At 36.6% G+C, this 23,260-nt stretch overlaps 1 protein-coding gene across 1 annotated transcript; it reads right to left on the bottom strand.

Annotated features, from left to right (window-relative positions):
• Positions 1 to 2,189: 2,189 nt before the first annotated feature.
• On the bottom strand, positions 2,190 to 17,952 carry LOC134496350 (epididymal sperm-binding protein 1-like). The gene is made up of 7 exons (XM_063302082.1): positions 17,910 to 17,952; positions 17,134 to 17,277; positions 15,198 to 15,362; positions 13,742 to 13,903; positions 6,275 to 6,421; positions 3,117 to 3,281; positions 2,190 to 2,235 (listed from the first exon to the last, which is right to left on the bottom strand). The coding sequence occupies exons 1-7, from the start codon at positions 17,950 to 17,952 to the stop codon at positions 2,222 to 2,224; spliced, it is 840 nt and encodes a 279-aa protein (XP_063158152.1). The 3' UTR covers positions 2,190 to 2,221.
• Between the last annotated feature and the right edge of the window lie 5,308 nt (positions 17,953 to 23,260).

The raw sequence follows: 23,260 nt of genomic DNA, 5'->3' as shown, positions 1-23,260 counted from the left end.
AAGTCTTGTTCTGCTGCCTTGTTGTGGCCCAGTTGGGCTCATTGAACCCAAGTCTTCATATATCAAGGACTTAATTATTGTAAATAGCTCTTAATAAAGAGTATTTCTGATATTAATCTGCCTGGTTGCATAGTCAAAACAGGACAAGTGCACAACAGTATCCGATACAAATTCTCAAATATAGTAAAAGAAATACAATCCATATCATAGTTTAGTTTAGCAGCCTAGCTAACGTTTATACATAAGATCAAGAAAGTGACCTATATTGCTGTATATTAATACTCCTTAAGTTGTGACGACATCCTATAGTTATTAATTATTGACTACTAAAATTAAGTGATAATATCTGAAGTTTAAGTGTGTTAGTTGTATAAGAATGTTTATGATAAGTTATTCACCAAGTTTCGATGAATCTTTAGTGCTGCTGCACAGAATCCAGATACCTGTGCTGTGACTGTACTCCACTCATCTTTGTGCAGAAACTGAAGATAGTTGGTGTCGGAGTGCCAGGATACCTAATAATCATCGGGAAGATAAATTTGGTTCTAAAGTCTCTATAAAATGAACATTGAAGAAGGATGTGTCCAGTGGTTTCTACTTCTTACAAGGACAGAGAATCACAAGGACAGAGCCTTTCAGCCAATTGTATCTTTTTATATTTGCCATCCAGGACAGCTGAAGGGAGCACATGGCATCGTGCAAACGAGAAAGCTTTCCGTTGATTCACTGACTCCAGCTGGCTAAACTATCTGGCAGGGGTGATAATATATCTAATAGAGTCTGGAGCCAAGAATGAAATAGCTTTCTCTAAGCCTGCTTGCCTCTCCATGTCCTCTACCCTTTGTTTCAGGCTTTGTTTTGCCTTGTCATAGTCCTGCTCGAGTATTGAGGATGGAGAAAAACCTAATTTTACAAGGTTGGACTCAACAGCTTTGATCCATGAAGAGGAGAATTTATCTTGGAGAATTAATGGTGCAAGGCCTTGAGGAAAAAAAATTAAGTTTTAGCCATAGATTTAAGGAAGCTATACAGATTCTTGATTCGACTTTTGTCAATCCTGTCTCCAGGCGCAAGCGTGCATTTGAAACACAATGAGGCATCTGAAGAATTGCTGTAATAAATTTGGATTGTACTCTTTCCAAAGGTGTAAAACTAGAAGCTGAGGATCCAGGCTGGGTACCATAAAGAAGCTGTGCTAGTGACTTGGCCTGAAAAAGCTTAATTGTGGCAGGGACATAGTATTCTTCTTTGGAGCGGATAAATTTGAGAATGGCATTAGCTGATCTTTCTTCAGAATAGATCTGAAGCTGCATAATTCACAATGTGTGTTCCTTGAGACGGTGGCATGTATGGTCACATGCAGATACTTAAAGATGGTCACTTGTTCTCTATTGTATCCATTAAAATACCATGGGTGAAGTCTTGGCCTTTTAGCAAAGGCCATAACCTTGGTTTTCTGGTAATTTATTTCCAGTTTAACATTATTACAATATTGGAGCAGGTCTCGCAAGGATCTTTTAAGACCTACTAGCGTCCTAGACAGGATAACTGTGTCATCTGTGTAGAGCAGCAGGGTGATCCTACGATCTCCTATTTTGGGGGGTGATAATTTGGTTTATTTATCCATTTTACCATATTGTTAATAAACTAAAGGAGTCACTGAATTATGACTTATACCTACCTCTTATGGAAGCAATCTATCCAAAAATTATATTTTCTTGTAGTGAGTGCTATCAATGGCACCTCAGAGTGCATTTTATATGAATGTTCAGCAGATGTTTCAAACTGTTTTGGCCTCAGACAGATATCTGAATTATATTTGTGCTATTATATAGGAAAAGAATAGAAATGAAAAATGCAGGCAGATATTTTTCATTATGTCCTGGGGCTAAGCTTCTCAGATGCTTAAAATAGGTAGTTTAAGTTTTCATCAGCTGCAATCCTGGGGAGTTTTGGTGTCTGCAAAATGAGGACTAGAAACCTGCATGAGGCTTGCAGGGCAGCAGTTGCCCATCCTAAAATGGAAGGATTGTGGGAGAACTTTACAAAGGTTGTAATACGGCATACCTATTTTTCAGACTCTGCTACCATCTGAGAAACTCCTGCAACCAGATCGTTTCCCTACCTAACTGTTAGCAGCTCGAGCATTTCTTTCTCTTTTCTGTCTATTTTTGTCCTACCTGAAGAATCACTGTATTTCCACCTCTTGACCAACACGCCCTCATGAGTGCAGTCCTGGAACAAAGGGTAGATGGTCAATTCCTTAAGATAGATGATTGATTGATAGATGAAACATGAAGCAGGAAGCAAGCAACATGAGAGAGAGAGATTTACAGCTATATGCTGCAGCTCTTCTCTCTCTCTCTTTCTCTCTGTCTCTCTCTCTCTTTTAAAAAAAAGCACTGAACATTTCCTCATTTAAGAGATAATAGACTTCCAAATGGCTTTGGACCTGGATGCCTGCAGGATCATATCTGCCCTATAGCTTCTGCCCAGCTGATAAGATCTGGTAAGATTGGCTTCCTCCAAGTCCCAGATGTAAAGCAGTGTCATCTTGCAGGACCCCAGGAGACGGCCCTTCCCTGTGGCTGCCATCTCCTAGGGTCCTGCAAGATGTGGCAAACAGCATTCTTCCTGAATTCCATACACCGTTGACTCTGGTGTGTTTTTTAAATCTTTAAGGACCTGGCTCTTCAGACAGGCCTTAGGGCAGGGTGATTTTTGAGCTACTCTCTGGTATTGGATTCATATTAAATGATGAGTAGTGGGAGATTTTTGTTTTTCTTTTCTTTTCTTTTGTTTTTCCCTGATATTCCATTGGTATCATTACTTATCCTTCACATTATATTGTTGTTTTTAATGCTAATATGTGAGTTGCCTAGAGGTGACATACAAGTTGATTAAATAAATAAAGGGCTACCATGGATTTCTAACCATGGTAGATCAATAGATCAAGGATGGACAAGTAAACTTCTTCTCTTTTAGTCTGCAATAATCCCTATGGCACATTTCTGTTCCAATACTATGCAGACATTTTTCCTAGATTTGTACCCGAGATATTTTAAGGGATTTTCCCACTTCTGATTCCTAATGTAGCAGCTCCTGGTTTATCTTACTTGTATCAGCACAATAGCTCCATTTCTGGTCTTGATCATAGTTCCTTGTGGTGGCACACCAAAATCTTCCATGGGTTTCATTTTCATTGGTGCAAGCATTGAATGTTCTCTTCTTATAAATGAAGGGAAAGACACAGGCCTGGCCATTAGAGCTGCCTTCATATTCTGTAGATATTGGAAACACAAAGATAAAGAGGATAGCCTTTGTACTGAGGTGAGCTTTAATCTTATCTGGCTAAAACCCATAGGTCTTATGGAGAGGACATTCCTCCTTTTTTTCAAGTTTGGATCTCTCTCTGTAAGTTTCCACTCATAGTTTCTTGTCCTACCCTCCAGGATGATGGAGAATAAATCCACACCCTCTTCTCTGTCATAGACATTCAAGTATTGGAAAACTTCTATTGTGTCTCCCCTAAGCTTTGTTTTCTTTAGGCTAGTTCCTCCCAGTTCCTTAAAACATTCTTCATAGGATTTAGCCTCCAAGGTCACTCATTCTAAACACTTTTGGAAATTACCTATTTAACTATCTTAAGACTGATAGAGATCTTCAAAATGACAACTTTGAAAAGCCACCTGGTAAATCATTCTTGAATAACAGGAAAATTAACTATAAACTTAAGAATCTAAAGAATTGGAAATAAAAGACAAAAAGCTGAATAAGATTCTGATCCAAGAAAGTTCTGAATCAATTAAAGGACCAGACAAATTTGGAATGTTAGGACTTTTACTATAATAGTTTGGAAATCATTCTATAAATAAGCATTGTTTTATGGGAACTAATTTTTTTTTCTCTATGTCATAACAGAAATTTGAGACTTTATGGTTTCAGAAATTGGACACTAGAGGGGACTAAAGATTCCAGGCAGAAAAGCAAAAGGAAAAAAAAAATTGAAAGATTTCCCCCCTTTTTCCCCCCCATTAGTTCTGGAATTTATTGATACAAGATGTTATGACATTTGAAATACTCCAGGAGATTTTTGAAGAATGGGGTAAGAGACTTACAGCCACAATGTCAGCAATCATGTCTGCTTCTATGGATAGACTATGTCCGAAAGATGTTAACGAAGGAATGACAGATGTGAAAGAGAATAATTTGAGATATTTACAGGATAAAGAGGTGAAACCATTTTTGTCCAATGTAGAAATATTAGAACCAGAAATACTAGAAAATAAAAAAAAAAAGTGTGGATTATAAGACAGAGAAGTCAACTGAAGTGGGAACACAAATGACAAGCCAAGAGAATGACCTGGATATGGACTTGCTAATGGATATACAAAAGAAGTTGGTTAAACCCTTGAATATTAAAGTGGAAATTCAAATGATAAACCAAGACAATGGTCTGGATACAGAAGCTTCTAGGTGAGGAATGGTGAGCTAAGATGTCTCTGAAGGAGCGGAGGCGAGAACTGCAGCTAAGACTGAAAGATAAGGAGAGGATGGGAGGTCACCCACATCTTCTCCAGTCATCTGCTTCTGATGAGAAGACCACAGGACAGCAGTTTCCTGTGGTTTTCAGTGCTGGGAGACAAAGGGAACCATCATGCTTTCAACCACAGAAAAACTCTTAAAGCACACTGAGCTGGCTCACTCACTTTCTAATCACTTTCGGAAATCACCTATTCAATTTTCTTAAGGACATTATAGAGGTCTTCAAAATGACAAGTTTGCAAAGCTGCCTGGTGAGTTTACTTTTATTCTTTTTACTTTATTTTATTTTATTATTTTTATACCTTCATTCTTGAATAAAAGAAAAATTTACTATAAGCTAAAGAACTTTAAAAATTGGAAATAAATGGACAAAAGCTAAATAAGAATCTGATATAAGAAAGTTAGAAGTAAATTAAGGGACCAGACAAACTTGGAATAATGGAATATTAGGCCTCTTGCTACAAGGTTTTGGAAATAATTATATAAATGAACAGTACATTCATGGGAACCAACTTCTTTTTCTTTAGTCAAAACAGCAACTTGAAGCTGTATAATTTTAGAAATTGGACATTAGAGGGGATAAAAGATTCCAGGCATAAAGGGAAAAGGGGAAAAAAAGTGAGCCTGTCTTTCATCTTTGGTCAGCATTGGAACTTGCAAACTGACAAAGAATGCTTTGACCTTTGAAATACTTCATGAGACATTTAAGAATGGGGTCAAAGATAGCAACTTAAGTCTCAGCAATGTCACATGCTTCTTTGAATAGATTATGTCCTATACATATTAAAGAAGAAATTATTGATGTGATAGAGAATATCTTGGAAGGTTTACAAGATAAAGAGATGAAACAAATTTTGCCTGAGGCAGAAATATCAGAACATAAAGAATTTGCAAAACTACTGGAAGATAATGATAATGATAATGATAATATGGACTATGAGACAGAGAAAACAACTGAAGTGAAAGTACAGTTGACAAGCCATGAAATTGACCTGGATAAGGACTTTTTACTGGACTTACAAAATAGGTTCGTTAAAGTCTTGAAGAAACCTTCAAGATGGGAAAAGGAAAAATGGAAGGGAGATCAAAACATATGACAGAATGTATTCCTGAATGTATTCCTCTGGTAGAAACAATTGGGGACATGCTTGGAATATTGCTAGCTGCTCTATTCTAGCCCTTCTCCTTCATTATCTGACCCAGTTTGGAGCACATGCAGCCCACCCTCTGTGTCCCAACAAATCCATACACAGAAGCTTAGGGCCACTGCTGGTAAAAGAGTTGGAAAGAATTCCAGCAGCCATGCTCTGCATCTTTTCTTTACCTTTTTTTTTTAAAAAAAAACCCTCTGGAGCATTTTCCTTACCATCCACAATATTTGTCATTTCCTCCATTCCAGCTACATCTAATTGTCATTCCTCACTGAGGGCTCATTCTTCCACTCCTGTCTCAATGCCTTCGTTCTCCCTATTCTTTTAGTCATTTCCACATTCATACCCATCCACTGCAAATACCTCATTTAACACACACTGACATGCTTTTCCTCCCTCAACCCTGACCTCATTTTATCTGTAATTGAAGCTCTTCATTTGCCCATCCCATGTTACATGGAACTCCCCTCTGACAGAACATTTGCTACATTGAAATATTGTTGCAAGCCATTCAAATTCTCTGGATTTTGGGGAAAAAAGGAAAAGCATGGTATCTTCCACACTGTTGTTTCTCCTACCTTCAACAGCACATGACTTCCACTTGCGGTCCTGGTGATACATTTTAGTTGTGGCACACCACAGTTGGCCATCAGAAGAACCAACTGTTGTACAGGCAGTGTAGGCATTCCAAAAGAAAATGAAGGGAAACTTGCAAGGAAGTGGTTCTAAAGAGGAAAAAAAATGTATTACAGGAAAAGGAATTAAGCAGGACTTCCTTAAGAGGCAATCTTATAAAATGGTAGAATTGAACGAGCAATGAGATGACTGAGATTCCAGGTGGAATGGAATTTATTAAGATGCAGCATATTATACAAGCTTGAAAACTGTATTTATGCAGTAAAAAAGTTAGAAAAAGTTAGAACCCTAAAGGGTTCCCAAATAGCCTCCAGGGTACTTTGAAGAAAACACTTTGCTTTCACTGATGAACTCAATGTATTACGTATTATTGTAATTATTGTAAACTGACCAGAGTACACATTTTGAGGGAGATGGGTGGTGATAGAAATTTGAAAAATAAACAAACAAACTCATGGCCAGTGAAGGACTACAGCTGCTGTACATCTGCTCATTCACTACCCTGGTTAGGAGGGGCAGAGCTTGGATCAGAAGCTGAAAAGGTGTTGCAGAGCAGGCCTAGGCATGCAAACTACATCTTCCCACACCACTTTAACCTCAGACAAGCATTTTCCTAGGATCCCAGGAAAATGTGCAGCTTCTTACCTATTCCAAACCACCTTTTCAACTTTCGATCCAAAGGACAGCCCTTCCTTATATCCTGATACCTTTGCGAGCTGCACACTCTTAAAGACACTGTCAGATTGGCCTAGCAGCCTGTCACTCACACATGGAAAAGTACTTTTGATTTAAATAGCTACAACCACTTGGACAAAAAGGATTTTAAACTTAAATTATTCAAAACTACTCTTTTCAATTCAGTGGGTTATTTCCCCACTGAATGGTATCTCCCCAATGACTCCTATGACTCCTCCCCTACATAAAAATGGGCAGAGAAAACTGGGGATTTCTGGTGAAGGGGAATGGTGGCAGGTCAGGCATTGTAGGAGCTCAAGGGATCTAACATCTACAACACGGAACGGCTTGTGGTCTTGCGGAGTTGGAGTGACAGGCAGACCACGGAGGCAACACTAAGAAAGAGTGCTGCTGATGAAGGACTCCAGTGGCTTTGGAGCAGCAGGCGAAAGTTCTACTTTCCCTTTTATTACCTTTACTTTCACCACAACAAGAAAGCAGCCAAGAAGCCAGGAGGCAAAATCGGTAGAGACCACATGAGTAGCCTAGTATTCTAGGCACTTCTGCTGCCCCCTTCATTTCTACTAAAAGAAATAACAACTTCTGATTAAAGAAAAGAAAAGAAAGAAAGAAAGAAACTTTCTGAGCAGAGGAAAAAAAAACTTTACACTTCTGGAGGAAAAAATTCTACTACAAGTCTCCATTGGAAAAGGAACTAATTTAATTAATTAATTTCTATCGCCATATTGTACTGTACTGAAGTTATATATAAGATTATTTTGAACTGTATATTTTGATATACAGATACTACACATTGTTATATATATATATATATATATATATTTGTATTGTATTGTATTGTATTGTATTGTATTGTATTGTATTGTATTGTATTGTATTGTATTGTATTGTATTGTATTGTATTAGGGGTAGTTCCTGGGCCAAGTAAATAAGGATTTATATAATATTAAAAATGAATACAAGGAGACAATACAGGAGAGGCTCAGAAGCTGGGGAAGGAGAATGGCTGAAAGCCATGTTTGAGGACTTCACACAAAAACAATCCAAAATATTATTCAAAATCTAACACAACTACTGGAGGAAAAAATAAATGGATTTGAAAAAAGATTAGATCAAAAGCTAGAGACGGATAAAAGAATGAAAGCAGAAATTCAAGATGTAAGAGAAAGAGTTGAGAAATTAGAAATAGAGAATGATAATGAATTAGATCGGTTAACTGTGTTAGAGTTAAAAGAAAAAGAATATTGTCTTAGACTCAGGGGAGTAACTGAAAGGAAAGAGGTAGAAATTACAGAAACAGTAGTACAAATGCTTGCAAATTTAATTGAATGGGAGGAAAAGAGGCTAGAAGAAGATATAGGAAAAGTGTTTAGAGTTAGTTCAAAATATGCTAAAACCCATCAGAAACCAAGAGATATAATAACTGAATTCTCTAGAAAAAAAGACAAAAGAATTGATAATACAGGCTTCCTATGGGGAAAAAAAATATTAAAGGAGATTATGATATTGAAGGAAATACCACTGAGAATCCTGAAAAAAAGAAGAGAATATTCCTTTCTTACAGAGGTTTTAAAAAGAAATAAAATCCCCTTTAGCTGGAAAATACTAGAGGGGGTTAGTGTCACATTTCAACAACACAGATATAAATTGAATACTATCCCCAAAGCTCAAGAATTCCTTAAAAAATACAAGAAAGATCTGGAACAAGACAAAGATAGAAGAGATAGGTCAGAAAGTAAAGAAAGTAAAGGGAAACGTCTGAATACAGAAGAACAGAGTACAGAGGAATTAGCCTCAAGCTCCAAAGAATTTGCAGTACTTCTTTCTAATGAATGAACTAAAATGTTTTTCTTGGAACATAAATGGAGCTAACACGCCAGCCAAAAGAATTTTTTTTCATTACTTATATAAATTAAAACAAGATATTATATGTATTCAAGAAACCCATATTGGAAAAAAGATATTAAATACCTGAAAAAAAAAAAAAAACTAGGAAATGAATATATAGCAGCAAATGAAAAATAATAATAAATGGAATTGTAATGTATGTGAAGCCTCATTTAAATCCTAAATTAATAAGTGCTGACAAGAATGGGAGATACATAATAATAGAAATAGAATTACAAAATTCCAAAGTAATATTGGTTGGAGTATATGCCCCTAATGATAATCAGAAAAAAAATTACCAAAATTTGTTAAACAAACTCTCTGAACTGCCATATAATAGCTGGATTATGATGGGGGACTGGGATGGGGTTACTTTAGCCACTATTGACAGGAAATCAGAACAACAAATTAAAAATAACCAGGGAAGATTACCCAAACCATTTTTTGATATTACAGAAAATTTGGCCACTGTAGATGCCTGGAGACATAAAAATGGCATGGCAAGAGACTACACATTTTATTCAGATGGATTCAAATCATTCTCCAGGATCAACATGATATGGCTATCAAAAAATCTGGCAAACAAAATTTTAGATGTAACAATTCTCCCCAAAACCTTCTCTGATCATAATCCAGTTCAATTGGCTATAAAACTTCATCCAAAAAATTACAGATGGAGACCAAATGAAATTTTGCTGAGAAATAAAGAAGTTTTGGAAGACTGTAAAAAGAAACTAAGTGAATTTTTTTGAATGGAATTTAAATAATGAAGTAAATATTGGGACAGTATGGGATGCCAGCAAGGCTTATATGCGAGGATACTTTATGTATTTAAACAGATGCTTAAGAAGAAAAACACAACAAAGACTCCAAACGGTTCTAGATCAGATTAAGATAAAAGAAAAAGATCTCCAAGCAAAGCCATCAGATGAGGGTATAAATCACAAAATAAAAATTCTACAACAAGTAAGAATACTCACAACAGATGAAATTGAAAGGAAATTGAGATATATTAAACAAAGAAACTTTTAATATGCCAATAAAGCTGGTAAATGGCTAGCATATCAACTAAGAAAAGATAGGGGGGGGGGGGAACTTACTAAAATTTGAGAAAATGAGATAGATCTGGTTGATAATAAAAAAATTAAAAAGGTGTTCCATAATTTCTTTACAAATTTATACAAGAAACAAGAAGTTCCAATTGATAAAATTGAAAATTATTTATTAAAACACAAATTAAAGAAATTATCTAAAGATCAAAAAGCAATAGTCAACAATCCCATTACAACTCAAGAAATTATAGATGCGATTAAAAAATTGAACACAGGCAAAGTACCAGGACCATATGGATTTTCAGCAGGCTACTATAAATATTTTCAAGACCAAATTCTACTACCACTGAAAGACCTATTAAATTCAATTCTGACAGGAAATACAATACCCAAGTCCTGGACTGAGGCAAATATCATATTAATTTCAAAAGAAAAACAAGATCCGACATTATGTAAAAATTATAGACCTATTTCTCTATTAAACAATGATTATAAAATATTTACTCTAATTTTAACCAAGAGATTAAAAATTATACTCCAAGAAATAATTAATCATGACCAAAACAGCTTTTTTTACCTCAAAGATACATAAAAGATAATATAAGGACTGTTTTAAATATAATAGAGCATGCTCAAACTCATAATGAAAAACTGATTACATTGTTATTTTTAGATGCGGAAAAAGCTTTTAACAACCTAAATTGGAACTTTAGGTTTAAGAAATTTAGAAATTTAGGTTTAAGAACTTTAGAAATTATGGATTTTGGCGATACATTCATAAAGGCAGTAAAATCAATTTATACATTTCAAAAAGCTAGAATTGTAGTAAATGAAGACACAACACAAGAATGCTTAATAGAAAAAGGAATGAGACTCCCCCCTACTCTTCATATTGGTACTGGAAGTATTAACAGAAGATATTAGAAAAGACCACCAGATTGAGGGAATAAAGATAAAACAAGAAACATAAACTAAGAGCTTTTGCAGATGACTTCATTATTACTCTACAAAATACGCAAACATCAGTCGAGTACTTATTTAAAAAATTACAAGAATATGGAGAACTAGCTGGTCTTAAAATAAAGAAACAGAAAATAAAAATGATAAATTTAAATATGTCACAAAATAATCAGATTGTATTAGAAAATAAATCAGGAATTAAAAATGCTAAAAAGGTTAGATACTTAGGGATAGAAATTACAGCAAAGACTAGTGACATATTTCAAAATAATTACATAAAAATATGGAAGGAAATCAAACAAGATCTATTGAGGTGGGAAAATTTAAATTTATCACTTATGGGACAGATTTCTACAATTAAAATTAATATTTTGCCTAGAATACTATTCTTATTCCAAACCATTCCAATATTACTAACAGATAAAACTTTTAAAATATGGCAAAAAGATCTTTCAAAGTTTATCTGGCAAGGGAAAAAACCAAGAATAAAATTTAAACTACTACAGGATGCCAAAGAAAGAGGAGGCTTGGATTTACCTGATTTTAGGTTATATTATGAGGCATGTGGTCTACTATAGTTAAAGGAATGGATTACTTAAAAAAATTATAAACTGCTAAATTTAGAAGGACATGATATAAAATTTGGTTGGCATGGGTTTTTATGGTATAATAAATTGAAAGCAAATAAAGTGTTTAATAACCATTGTATCAGACAGTCTATTCTTAGAATCTGGGAAAAATATAAGCCTATATTAACATTGAACTTACTACTATGGACTTCCCTTCAAGAAGCCTTTACAAGGTGAGAAAAGATAGAAAACCATAAATGGTTAAAATATTCGGATCTATTAAAGTTTGAGGGGACTAAGTATATAATGAAGACTAGAGAAGAATTGGAAAAAGAGGGATATTCATGCCATTGGTTTATGTATATCCAATTAAAAGAACAATTTAAAATAGATATGAAGAACTATAAATTTACAAAAGAACTATCCTGGTGGGATAATCAAGTTTATGCCAATAATAACCACATGATCTCTAAAACACATAAAATGTTATTACAAATGAGAATGGTAAATGTACAAATTAAGGAATGTACAACTAAATGGGAGAAAAATTTTGGACATGATATTGAATATGATTATTGGGAAAGGATGTGGACTAAGGGGTTAAAATTTATACTTAATTATAATTTGAAATAAACTGTTTACAAAATGATGTTCAGGTGGTGTATAACTCCAGATAAATTATCTAAAATGTTTAAAAACACTTCAAATATCTGCTGGAAATGTAAAAAGGAAACAGGAAAGTTATACCACATGTGGTGGACCTGTGTAAAAGCTAAGAAATTTTGGACATTTGTACATAATATTATTTGTAAAATGTTGGCAGTAGATATTGTTAAAACACCCGAGTTATACCTATTGGGCTTCATGGACAAAGACTTAGGAAAAAAAATATAGAAAACTTTTATTATATTTGATTACTGTGGCTCAAACTATGTATGCCTCAAAATGGAAAGAAGAACAAGCCCCATCAGTCAAAGAATGGATAATCAAGTCCCTGGACTTAGCACAGATGGCAAGACTCACTGATCAACTAAACGATAAAAATATGGATGATTTGCAAAATGATTGGAAACCCTGTTTCAAATATGTTGAATCGATGCAAAAAGTTCTTATGGATATATAAAATGTAAATATTAATTATATTAATTATATAATTCAAATAGAAATATAGATGTTATATTAGAGAATTAAGAAAAGAAGATAATATGCTAAGATATTACGATCCACCGTTTAGTTAGTTGGAAATCCTGCTTTTTAAACCTTTTTCTTTCTTCTTCTTTTTTCTCTTCTGTTCTCTTTTCTTTTCCTTTTTCCCTCTTTTCTCTTTTTCTCTTTTGTCTAGCTATAAGTAATAGTATTGTAATGTGTAATTCTTTATATGTAAATTTATGTTCAAACTTTTTATCTAATAAAACTAACAAATTTGTATATTAAAAAAAAAATAAAAATGGACAGAGAAAACTAACTGTACAAATATGTAATAAAAATGCAAACTAAGGTGCTATCTAATTGCAATCCTTTCTGGAGAATAGCTTCATCTTTTCCTTCCTAAGGAAGTGATGGATCAACCTTCTGTTGAACAGAGCTATCTCAGCTTCAGTTCTTCTTCTGCTTTCAACCTTCAGCTACAACTGCCAACTGTTGGGGATCCCCCTTCCCCTTCACCAAGGCAAAGGTTAAATTCTTAAATGGGATTTTTTTTCACTGTACTTCTAACAAGTTCTTACTACTCTATAAGTTTTGGTCAGAAGAGGTAGCAGCACCTGGCCAACCTTGGTGGTCCTGAAAAAAGCTAAGCAGGGTCAGTCCTGGCTATCACTAGCAGTGGAGATCACCAAGCAATCTAAGGGTTATAGAAAGGTAGAAATCATATTCCAAGTGGTAAAACCAGTTTACCAAGAAAACATGGATGTGTCCATGTAGTTCCCAAATTCAACCTCTAAGCCAAAAAAGGCTTCATTTTACTTCTTCTTAGAGTTACATGACACCTTTCTTCTTGGAACAAAAGATGACCAGCTATAGTCTGTCCTCCAGAGTTATCCCCATTACAGCCCTGTGAGGCAAGTAGGACTGAGAAAGTAGTGAAAAGTAATCCAGTGAGAGTTTGCAACTCAGTGTGGGCTTGTAGCTGCAACTCCCCTATTCTAGACTAATGCTTTAACCATTTAGACTCAGGTTCTAATGTAGGGCTGGTTCGTAGGGGTCTCCAAAATCCTCCCATCTTATCATAGCAGTTTTTCCATACCTGAGGGTGTACAGTAAGTCCATTTTGGGTCTCTATCATAGTTCCAAGTTAAAGAGCACCAAAGTTTTCCCTTAGAAGACCCAGCGGTTGTGCAGGCTGAGTAGGATTTTTCCTTATAGATGAAAGGAAAGACACATGGTCCCTGAGAATATGCAGCTAGTCCTGAAAGGTGATGGAAAGAAGAATGAGAGAGTCAATGATCCTATGCTGTCATCTGTGTTCAGCATCTGAGCTAATGTTTTTCTGGCTCAACTGCAGCATATCAGAAATTATACTCAGATGAATCTTTCTATTTGAAATCCTGAAGTTCCGCAGAGTTGGTGGATCTCCCATTTTTTAATTGTTGGTACTCTTCCGTCATCCTGCCGCCCACTCCCTGAGCTCAAGCAGACTCTCCCTCCCCTGGTAGTTTCAGTTACTAGAGTATCTTGCCAAGATATCAGTATTTCACAGGTCTTTTAAAGGCTGCATTGGAATGGTTCCTTTGCAGCTTTCAGGTCCTCCTCATTGCTCAGATCTTCTTGGAGATTATGAATTAAAAATGTGGATGGGAGTGAGGTACTGACTGAATGCCATTATTAATGTTCTCTCTTTCGGAGCAGCAAAAATGAACACTGATTGTCTCTCAGTGTTCTCAGCTGTTTGAGATGGCAATTACATGATGATGGATTTCTTTCAAACTGCTTTTGAAATATTGGAAATGGAAACAGTGGTGGTGAGGAAGTGCCTAGAGGGGTAAATGGGTGTGTGGAAGAGAAGTAGCATTTCTTACTGATAGTTCATGTTTGCTCCTATCAGTAATGACCCATTTTCAGAAAACGTTCATTCTCTCCTCTCTTTCTTGGCCTACAGAGCAATAGAAATTATTGGTACAGATGCCAGGTTCACGGATTTGAATCTACAATAATTCCCTTAAACTGTCTCAATATATACTGTAGATTGCTCTCATAGCTCTTTCCTTCTGTTGCTAAATGACTTTGCTACAGTTCTTGAGCTATTTCCTTTTGATATCCATCGTGGCCAGAAGTCTTTTGATTGGTCTGTCGGTGAGATGATGATTCACTTCTAGGTCAGATTTGTCTCATTTTTTTCCTGCCCCATCTATCTATATATCAACCCTCTTACTTAATCTCATATGACCATTCAGGGCTGAGACATTAATATAATTAAGCCACTACTGGCCTTTTAAATTGAACATTTTTACCTCCTATGACTTTATTGATCCTAATTCCAAAGATGTAAGGGACTGGATCCAGGACCTTGGTTCCGTCCCCTACCTCTAATCTATATTCTTCCTCTCTGGCTCCAAATTTTACTCATTTCTGCACCACAGTCAACTTTTATTTATGCTTTTTCTTCTGAATTACATTAAAAGGTCTCCTTAGTTTCTTTTGTGTACAAGTAGCCTAGCCATGCCAACAACAGCAAAAAAGCTAACATCACACAGATATCTTACTGGTATCGGCACAGTAGCTCCATCGCTTATCCTTATCATAACTCCCAGTTGTTGCACACCAGAATCTTTGTATTTCTTCATCTTCATTGGTGCAAGTGTAATATGTACGGCCACCATAAGCAAAGGGGAATACACAAGGCTGTTCATCAGAATTACCTCCATATTCTAAGCACAAGAGAGTTAAAAGTTATATGCTGTTTAACAATATTTTATGTCATGTTATTTCAGATTTTTCATATTGTTGAGCCACTTCCTCATGTGCTTTTGAAGAGACATACTTATGTTTTGACACATGAGAAATTGTGCATTTAGGAACAACTACTCTGTTCCCAAAATTTGGTGTGTGTGGGCAGGGGAGCCTGAGTTTGAAAAACTAACATTGCTTTGGAACTAGCCTTATTCTGATATGGGTTTGGTTTAGGGTCATGGAAGGAATTTCCCTGCCCACCCAACAAAGGATGGATCCCTTTCCTTAGTTTCCAGAAAGGGTAAAAGAGACCACCAATGCATTTGATCTACACTGAAGCCCCTGTAGGTGTCATTTCAAGACTTCTGATTGTGAGTATTAATGCTTTAGGAATGCATCATGAAAAAAGCTTTTAGTAGCTCTATTGGTTGTATTTATAAATGGCTAAAAGGTATAGTTCGTCAGATATATTTTGCATCTGAAAAAGGAATTTATAACAATGCCACATTCATTATGAGACATTCACAAGGGCTGAGTGCACATGTCATGATAAACCACAAAAACAACAAAGTGCAGTATAGTGTTGTCAAACTACAAGCATTAGGTGTAAAACACACAGAGGTCATCCTTGTTTGGCAACTGCCTCAGAGAGTGAACACTTACAGTTACAACAGTGATGAAAAAGCACCTTTGTTACTAATGAACACATTTATCACCTTCACAGTATCATTTTCTCAGTCACGTTTTTGTCATTATGATCAACTAGTATAGTATCACGTTGTCCTGTGCCTGACCCATTTTTTTTTCTCCCCCATTCCTGAAGAGCAGAGAGATTGCCTAAACAAGCTATCTCAGCTGTTTTTCTGCACGGTGCAGTGCTTTCTGAAAATGGACTAACTGCAAGTGAGGGAGACCTCAGGTAGACCTCACTTACCAACTGCCTCATACAGCAACTTTCAAATTTACGATGGTGCTGAAAAATAACTGTATGGCCAAAGTGCACATTTATAAGCTTTGCAGTGTACCTCAGGCATGTGATTGCCATTATAGTCAGTACACGTTGTCCTGGGCCTGCAGCTGACCTGAATTATTTTTACCCCCTTTGCAGAGTGGAGAGATTGGAGAGGAAGGATTATAAGACAGTAAGCAGGCATACAAAGGGGAATACACATGGAAAGGAATGCATTGTCCTTGGCTGGGAGCTACAAGCCTGCTACAAAAAAACCCACTTTGTGCCTGCTTTCTCTTTTGTAATCCCTTCCTTTCCAATCTCTCCACTCTGTGAGGGCATGGAGAAAAAACCAGGTCAGGCACAAGAGGGATTGCCTAAAGAGATTGCTTCTCTCTTTTCTTTCCCCCCACCCCTCATAGAGCACAGAGATTGCTTAAACAGGCAAGGAGGGGGAAATAGCTAAATGAGGCCTGTACATTCTTTAGTGATAACTACGTGCTTTGTGACACTGCACCCACTCCTGAGGCAGGGCTTGTGTGGCTTTTCATCCTGACTACATTTTTTGTCTCATATAAACGTTCAGTAACCTGAATATTGATGGGGAATGACATTATGATGGTGGAAGGACAGCTGAACTCACTGAGGCACTTAAATACACCCTGCAATGCCTATTTTAATTTGGTACTGTTTTAGGCTCAGAAACTTTATAATGGGGAATCAGTTGACTGTTTCAGGACAAAGGTTATGTCTCCTAGACCCATTGAATAACACAGCCCAGAAATGTAAAGATGTCAAACCTTTAATGGAACAATTCTTCCATTGCACTAAGTAACCATGGATGGTAGATATGGCACACCATGGGTGGTTCTTCCTTCCAACTTCAGTGCAAGAAGTGTAGGATTTTCCTTGGTAAATAAAAGGGAAGACACAGGGAGAAGACTCTAAAGTGGAAAGAGAAGACAGTATCAGAATTCAAGAAACTCCTTGCTAAACAGGTGTTCACTCACTTGATTTGGAAATAGCAAACAAGCCAATCAACAGATCCCAACACCATATAAATTATCTAAATAAATACTCTCTGAAAATCAGTCTTGTATCTGAAAGATCAGGGATCTGTTAAGCTGAGGGATATCACCAAGAAATCATAGGATTATACAGAAGTAGAGAACACATCCATGAATGGCAAACCACTTCTGGTTTATGGCCAAGAAAAAAAAAACACAGATGTGTCCATGTAGTTCACAAGAATCCATTTCTAGGACAAAAAAATATTTTTTTTTACTTATTCTTAGAGGTGGTGAAAGGTCCCCTGTGCAAGCACTAAGTCATGTCTGACCCCTTGGGGGTACACCGCTTTTACTAAGTTTTCTTGGCAGACTATAGTGGGGTGGTTTGCCATTGCCTTCCCCGGTTGTCATCAGAGGTACATGACACCTTTTTTTTAGGAACAAAAGGTTCACATCTATAGTCTCTTCAGCAATGTTATCCCCTTTACAGTCCTGTGAGGCAAATAGGACTGAGAAATGGTAACTGGTGGAACATAATCCGTGAGATTTTGCAAATCAATGTGAACTTGTAGGTGCATCTCCCCTCTCCAAGTTTAATGCCTTAACCATTTACACTCAGGTTCTAGAGCAGGGCTGGTTAGGAGAGGTCTCCAAAATGCCCTGCTCTTCTCATCTGAGTTTTTCCATACCTGAGGGTGTACAGAAAGTCCATTTTTTGCATCTGTCATAGTTGCTGGTTAAAGAACACCAAAATCTTCCAACAGAAGACCCAGTCGCTGTGCAGCTTGAGTAGGATTTTCCCATGTAGATGAAAGGAAAGACACATCGGTTCTGAGTTATTTTACATGGGTCTGAAGAGTGATGAAAAGAAGATTGAGAAAGTCAATTACCTCATGCTGTCATCTCTGTTCAGCATCTGAGTTAAGACATTTCTGGCTCAACTGCAGCATATCAGAAATTAGAGTAAAACCAATCTTTCTATTAGAGATGATGAAGTTATGCAGAGGTGGTGGATTTCCCATTTTTTAATCATTGATACACTTGCCTCAACCTACTTCCAGGTTCCATAGCTCAAACAGTCTCCCGCACCCCTGCTAATTTCAGTTACTAGAGCATCTTGCCAAGGGACGTTTATTACACAGGTCTTTTAAATGCAGCATTGGAATGGTGCCTTTGCAGCCTTCAGTCCTTCCTCATACCATTGTTCAGATTTTCTTCCTCATTCCATTGTCCAGTCTTTCTTCCTCATACTATTGCTCAGACTTTCTCAGAAATCATGTGTTTGGCAGTGAGGCACTGATGGAATGCCATTCTGAATGTTCTCTCTTTTAGAACAGCTAGAGTGGACACTGATTGTCTCTTGGTGTTCTCAGCAGCTTGAGGTGGTAATTAGATGATGAATTTCCTCCAACCTGCTTTTGAAAGATTGGAAATGGAAACAACTGTGATGTGGAAGTACCCAGAGGGAGGTAGAGAGAGAGAGAAGCAGCATTTTTTACTACTAGGTTCATGTATGCTCATATCAGTATTGACTCATTTTCTGAAAACTTCCATTCTCTCCTCTCTTTTTTTGCCTACAGAGCAATAGAAATTAACAAAGTTGGACAGATGTGAGGTTCAGTGATTTGAATGTACAATAATTCCCCCAAGCAGTCTCAATATATAGATTGCTCTCATAGCTCTTTTGTTCTGTTGCTAAATGACTTTGCTGGAGTTCTTGAGCTATTTTGATATCCATCGTGGCCAGAAGTCTTTTGATTGGTCTGTGGATGAGATGAGGATACACTTCTAGGTCAGATCTGTCTCATTTTTTTCCTGCCCCTTCTATAAATATATATCAACCCTCTTACTTAATCTCATATGACCATTCAGGGCTGAGACACTAATATAATTAACCCATCATTGGCCTTTGCTATTGAACATTATCAACTCCCATGACATTATTGACCCTATTTCCAAAGACTGCATCCAAGACCTTGGTTATGTCCCTAGCCTCCAAACTATATACTTCCTCCTTGGTCCAAAATGTATTTATTGCTGTACCACAGTCAACTTCCATTTATGCTTTTTCTTATGAATTAAATAAAAGGTCTCCTTAGTTTCCTTTGTGCATAAGTACCCTAGCCATGCCAACCACACCAAATAAACTAGCATCACACACATTTATTTTACTGGTATCAGCACAGTAGCTTCATCACTTATCCTTATCATAACTTCCAGTTGTGGCATACAAGAATCATCTGATATCTTTAACAGTGCAAGGGTAATATCTAGAGTATGGTCCTTGTAAACAAAGGGAAATGCACCAGGATGTCTATCACAATTACCTCCATATTGTAATCACAAAAGAAAGAGTTTTTTTTTTTTTAAACTATGCTGTTTGTAAATAGAAGATTTTTGAGAACTCCAGGAATCTGGAAGAAAACAGTTTATAATCTCTGTTTGCATGAATACAATTTTATGTTGCTGTAATGCCCAGTGATATAACTGATCTCTTGTGCCAAACACTTCCCAGCACTCTGCACATGGAGCATTTTATTCGGGGAATCAAGTCAATCTATAGACTCAAAAAGCAAGCATCATTGTGAATGTTGGGTTAACTGAGCTGTGTCATATGCAAAAAGGAACAAGACAAGGATGTCCTTTGTCACTTTTGCTCTTTATCCTGGTGTTGGCAGAGTTTAATCGAGGTACTGGATGAGATGAACAAATAAAGGGCCTAACGATTAAGAAGGGGGTCTTTAAACTGAGGGCTTTGTCTGACAATTTAGTTTTGATATTACAGGACCCTTTGGATATGATGAAACATCTGATGGAGAAATTGAAAGAATTTGGGTCATTGGCAGGACTTAAACAAAAAACAAAGATGCTGACTAAAAATATGATCTTGTCCAATCAAGAATTGCTTTTATTTTATTATTTTTTATAGTAAATTTTATTAGGTTTCAAGAGAAGAATAAAAACTACAAAACAAAAATAACAAATGATTAAAAAAAACTTAAAAAGTGCAGAAACATAAGATTTTTTTTTTCAAGTTCACAAAAAAGTTGTGGCTTCTGACTTTTAACAAAGAGGATATACAAAAATTTTCATAATTAATCTCTTTCTCTATATTAAACCAAAACACCACATCATTCCACTTTAACACATAATAAAAATCACTAAGTACAGTTACTCCTCCCCCTTATATTAAAGAAAATAATAATAATAATAATAATAATAATAATAATAATAATAATAAAAATTCATATAATCCTCCTAAACATCTTTCTCCCCTCTAAAAGATAAAGCATATTTAATTATTCCCTTCCTACCACTATACTATACATTCATGTCTACTATAAGGTAAAGGTAAAGGTTTCCCTTGACGTAAAGTCCAGTCGAATCCGACTCTAGGGGGCGGTGCTCATCTCCGTTTCTAAGGCATGGAGCCGGCATTGTCATAGACACTTCCGGGTCATGTGGCCAGCATGACAACTTGGAACGCCGTTACCTTCCCGCCGAAGGGGTACCTATTGATCTACTCACATTTGCATGCTTTCGAACTGCTAGGTGAGCAGGAGCTGGGACGAGCAACAGGAGCTTGCCCCACCGTGCGGTTTTGAACCGCCGACCTTCCGATCAACAGTTCAGCGGTTTAACCCGCAGCGCCACCGCGTCTACTATAATAAGTATCAAATTAAAAAGCACATAGGTTGTCTGCTGTTATACTAAATATTAAAACACATTTAATAATCATAACCTTAATAAACCCCAGACTAAACAAAACTCAAAACAGTTATTCCATATCTTTAAAAGGGAATAACATCCATCAAATCCTTAAAGCAACCAGATAAACATTCTTTAACCCTTATATAACAGTTTTAATAAGTTTAATCTTAATACCCCCCCCCAAAAAAAGCCAACTGAAAACAGGAAATTCAAATCTTTAAAGGCAAATAGCATCAATTAAATCCTGAAAGCAAACCAGATGAACATTCTTCAACCATTAAGCTTCCCATTAAATCTGACTCATAAGTATTTACTTAGAATTCTCTTTAACGGTGTTTAGCATTCAGTACAAAGAAAAAGTTGCAAATGAAAAATCCTGTGCTTTTCCCCATTAAACACCTTCAGTGAATTCAAATCCGCCCCACTTCTCTTCTCAGGTATACACCCCTCCCTCTCATGCCAGTATGAATCTGCAGCTGTCTCCAACGGCTCCTCTCAAATGACCTGGGCATTGTAAGATAGTCCAAACAAGTTGATTTCACACTCCAACAATGTTCCCTCTCCCGTGCCTTCAACATGGAAGAATAATACACATGTTAACTGAAACATGCATTCGAGTCCAATCAAATGTTCTGGGAACGTTTGATCTGGGAGCATGACAAGCAGTTACATATCTCCACAATGTGCCTACATCTTTCCTCTTGACAAAATCAAAGAGACCAGCTGCCCCCCTTAAGGATTCCATGTTCTTTTGATGGCATTCCACAAGGAGATCGATTTTACTTATGGCTTGCAGATCACTCTCTCCCTTAGATTGCTCCAACTCCATTATCCAATCTTCATCCAGCATCTCAATAAAAATCCCAATCTGAGTCTTAAAAAAACCCTTTCTATTGCTCTTAAATTCCTCAATTTCATCCACCACATCCCCAACCTGATGGCACATTTTAGATCTCATATTTTCCACAATGTCCTGGATATCCTGCATAAAAGCTTGAAAGAAGTCAGAGGAAATCTCTTCAAAATCCTGGTGAAAGTCAGAAAGGATCTGTTTGATATTTTCCATGTCTCATGCAGTAGATTACGGCTCCCCTAGGAGCTTAACAAGCAAAAGTTGAAGAAATGGAAGAGGTCCAAAGTGTGTTTACATAAAGTGAGAGTGAGATAGCAGACAGTTCTCAAGAGAAAGTGAAGACAGAAAGCAGATGGTTCAAATCAGCTGATTCAACATATAGGAATATGTGTATATCCATACCTGAGGATGTACAGAAAGTCCATTTTTTGCATCTGTCATAGTTGCTGGTTAAAGAACACCAAAATCTTCCAGCAGAAGACCCAGTCACTGTGCAGCTTGAGTAGGATTTTCCCATGTAGATGAAAGGAAAGACACATCGGTTCTGAGTTATTTTACATGGGTCTGAAGAGTGATGAAAAGAAGATTGAGAAAGCCAATTACCTCATGCTGTCATCTCTGTTCAGCATCTGAGTTAACACATTTCTGGCTCAACTGCAGCACATCAGAAATTAGAGTAAAACCAATCTTTCTATTAGAGATGATGAAGTTCTGCAGAGGTGGTGGATTTCCCATTTTTTAATCATTGGTACACTTTAAGACTTCTGACTGTGGACGTCTGGTGTAGGAAAAATGGTGGAGTGATCTGTCCTCCTATACTCCACCATTTTTCCATAGGACTGACAGTGCAGTGTTTTATTTTGTGGCTCAGGCAGGTCTTTGCAGCCACAAAATATTCTCCATTGGAAGACAAATTCAAGGAAATATTCCCTGGGCCCTCTAGATAGCTGCTTATTGCTGGAGGATCACTAAATGGTGTTTCAGCAACCAAACAGTGAGTGGTCAGCTGAGAGGCAGGATTGCTATCTCTTTCAAGCTGCATTGAAGCTGAAATATGGACATTATCTCGGACCACCCCACTACTAAAAACTCTTTTCTGTTTCTTCTACTATCAAATTTAAAGAGGCTTTCTCCACTACAGAAATGTTGAATCTCTTGGTTGAACTTTCACTATTTTGTGGCTTTAGTTTTTGTACGTTTTAACTGCTTTAATGGATTAAGGTTTGAGCAAAGAAGCTGAAAGTTGAACCACTTTAGTAACTTTTTTTTAAAAGGGAATAAATGTTGTGTGTATTTTCTATTTTTTAATTTTAAAATTTTAAATACCTTTTTTTTTGGAATTGGGACTGGATT

This window comes from Candoia aspera, chromosome 4 (assembly GCF_035149785.1).
Source record: "Candoia aspera isolate rCanAsp1 chromosome 4, rCanAsp1.hap2, whole genome shotgun sequence".
NCBI classification, from domain to species: Eukaryota; Metazoa; Chordata; class Lepidosauria; order Squamata; family Boidae; genus Candoia; species Candoia aspera.
Note: the sequence above shows the minus strand (reverse complement) of the source record. Positions and strands in the feature narration are given on the sequence as shown.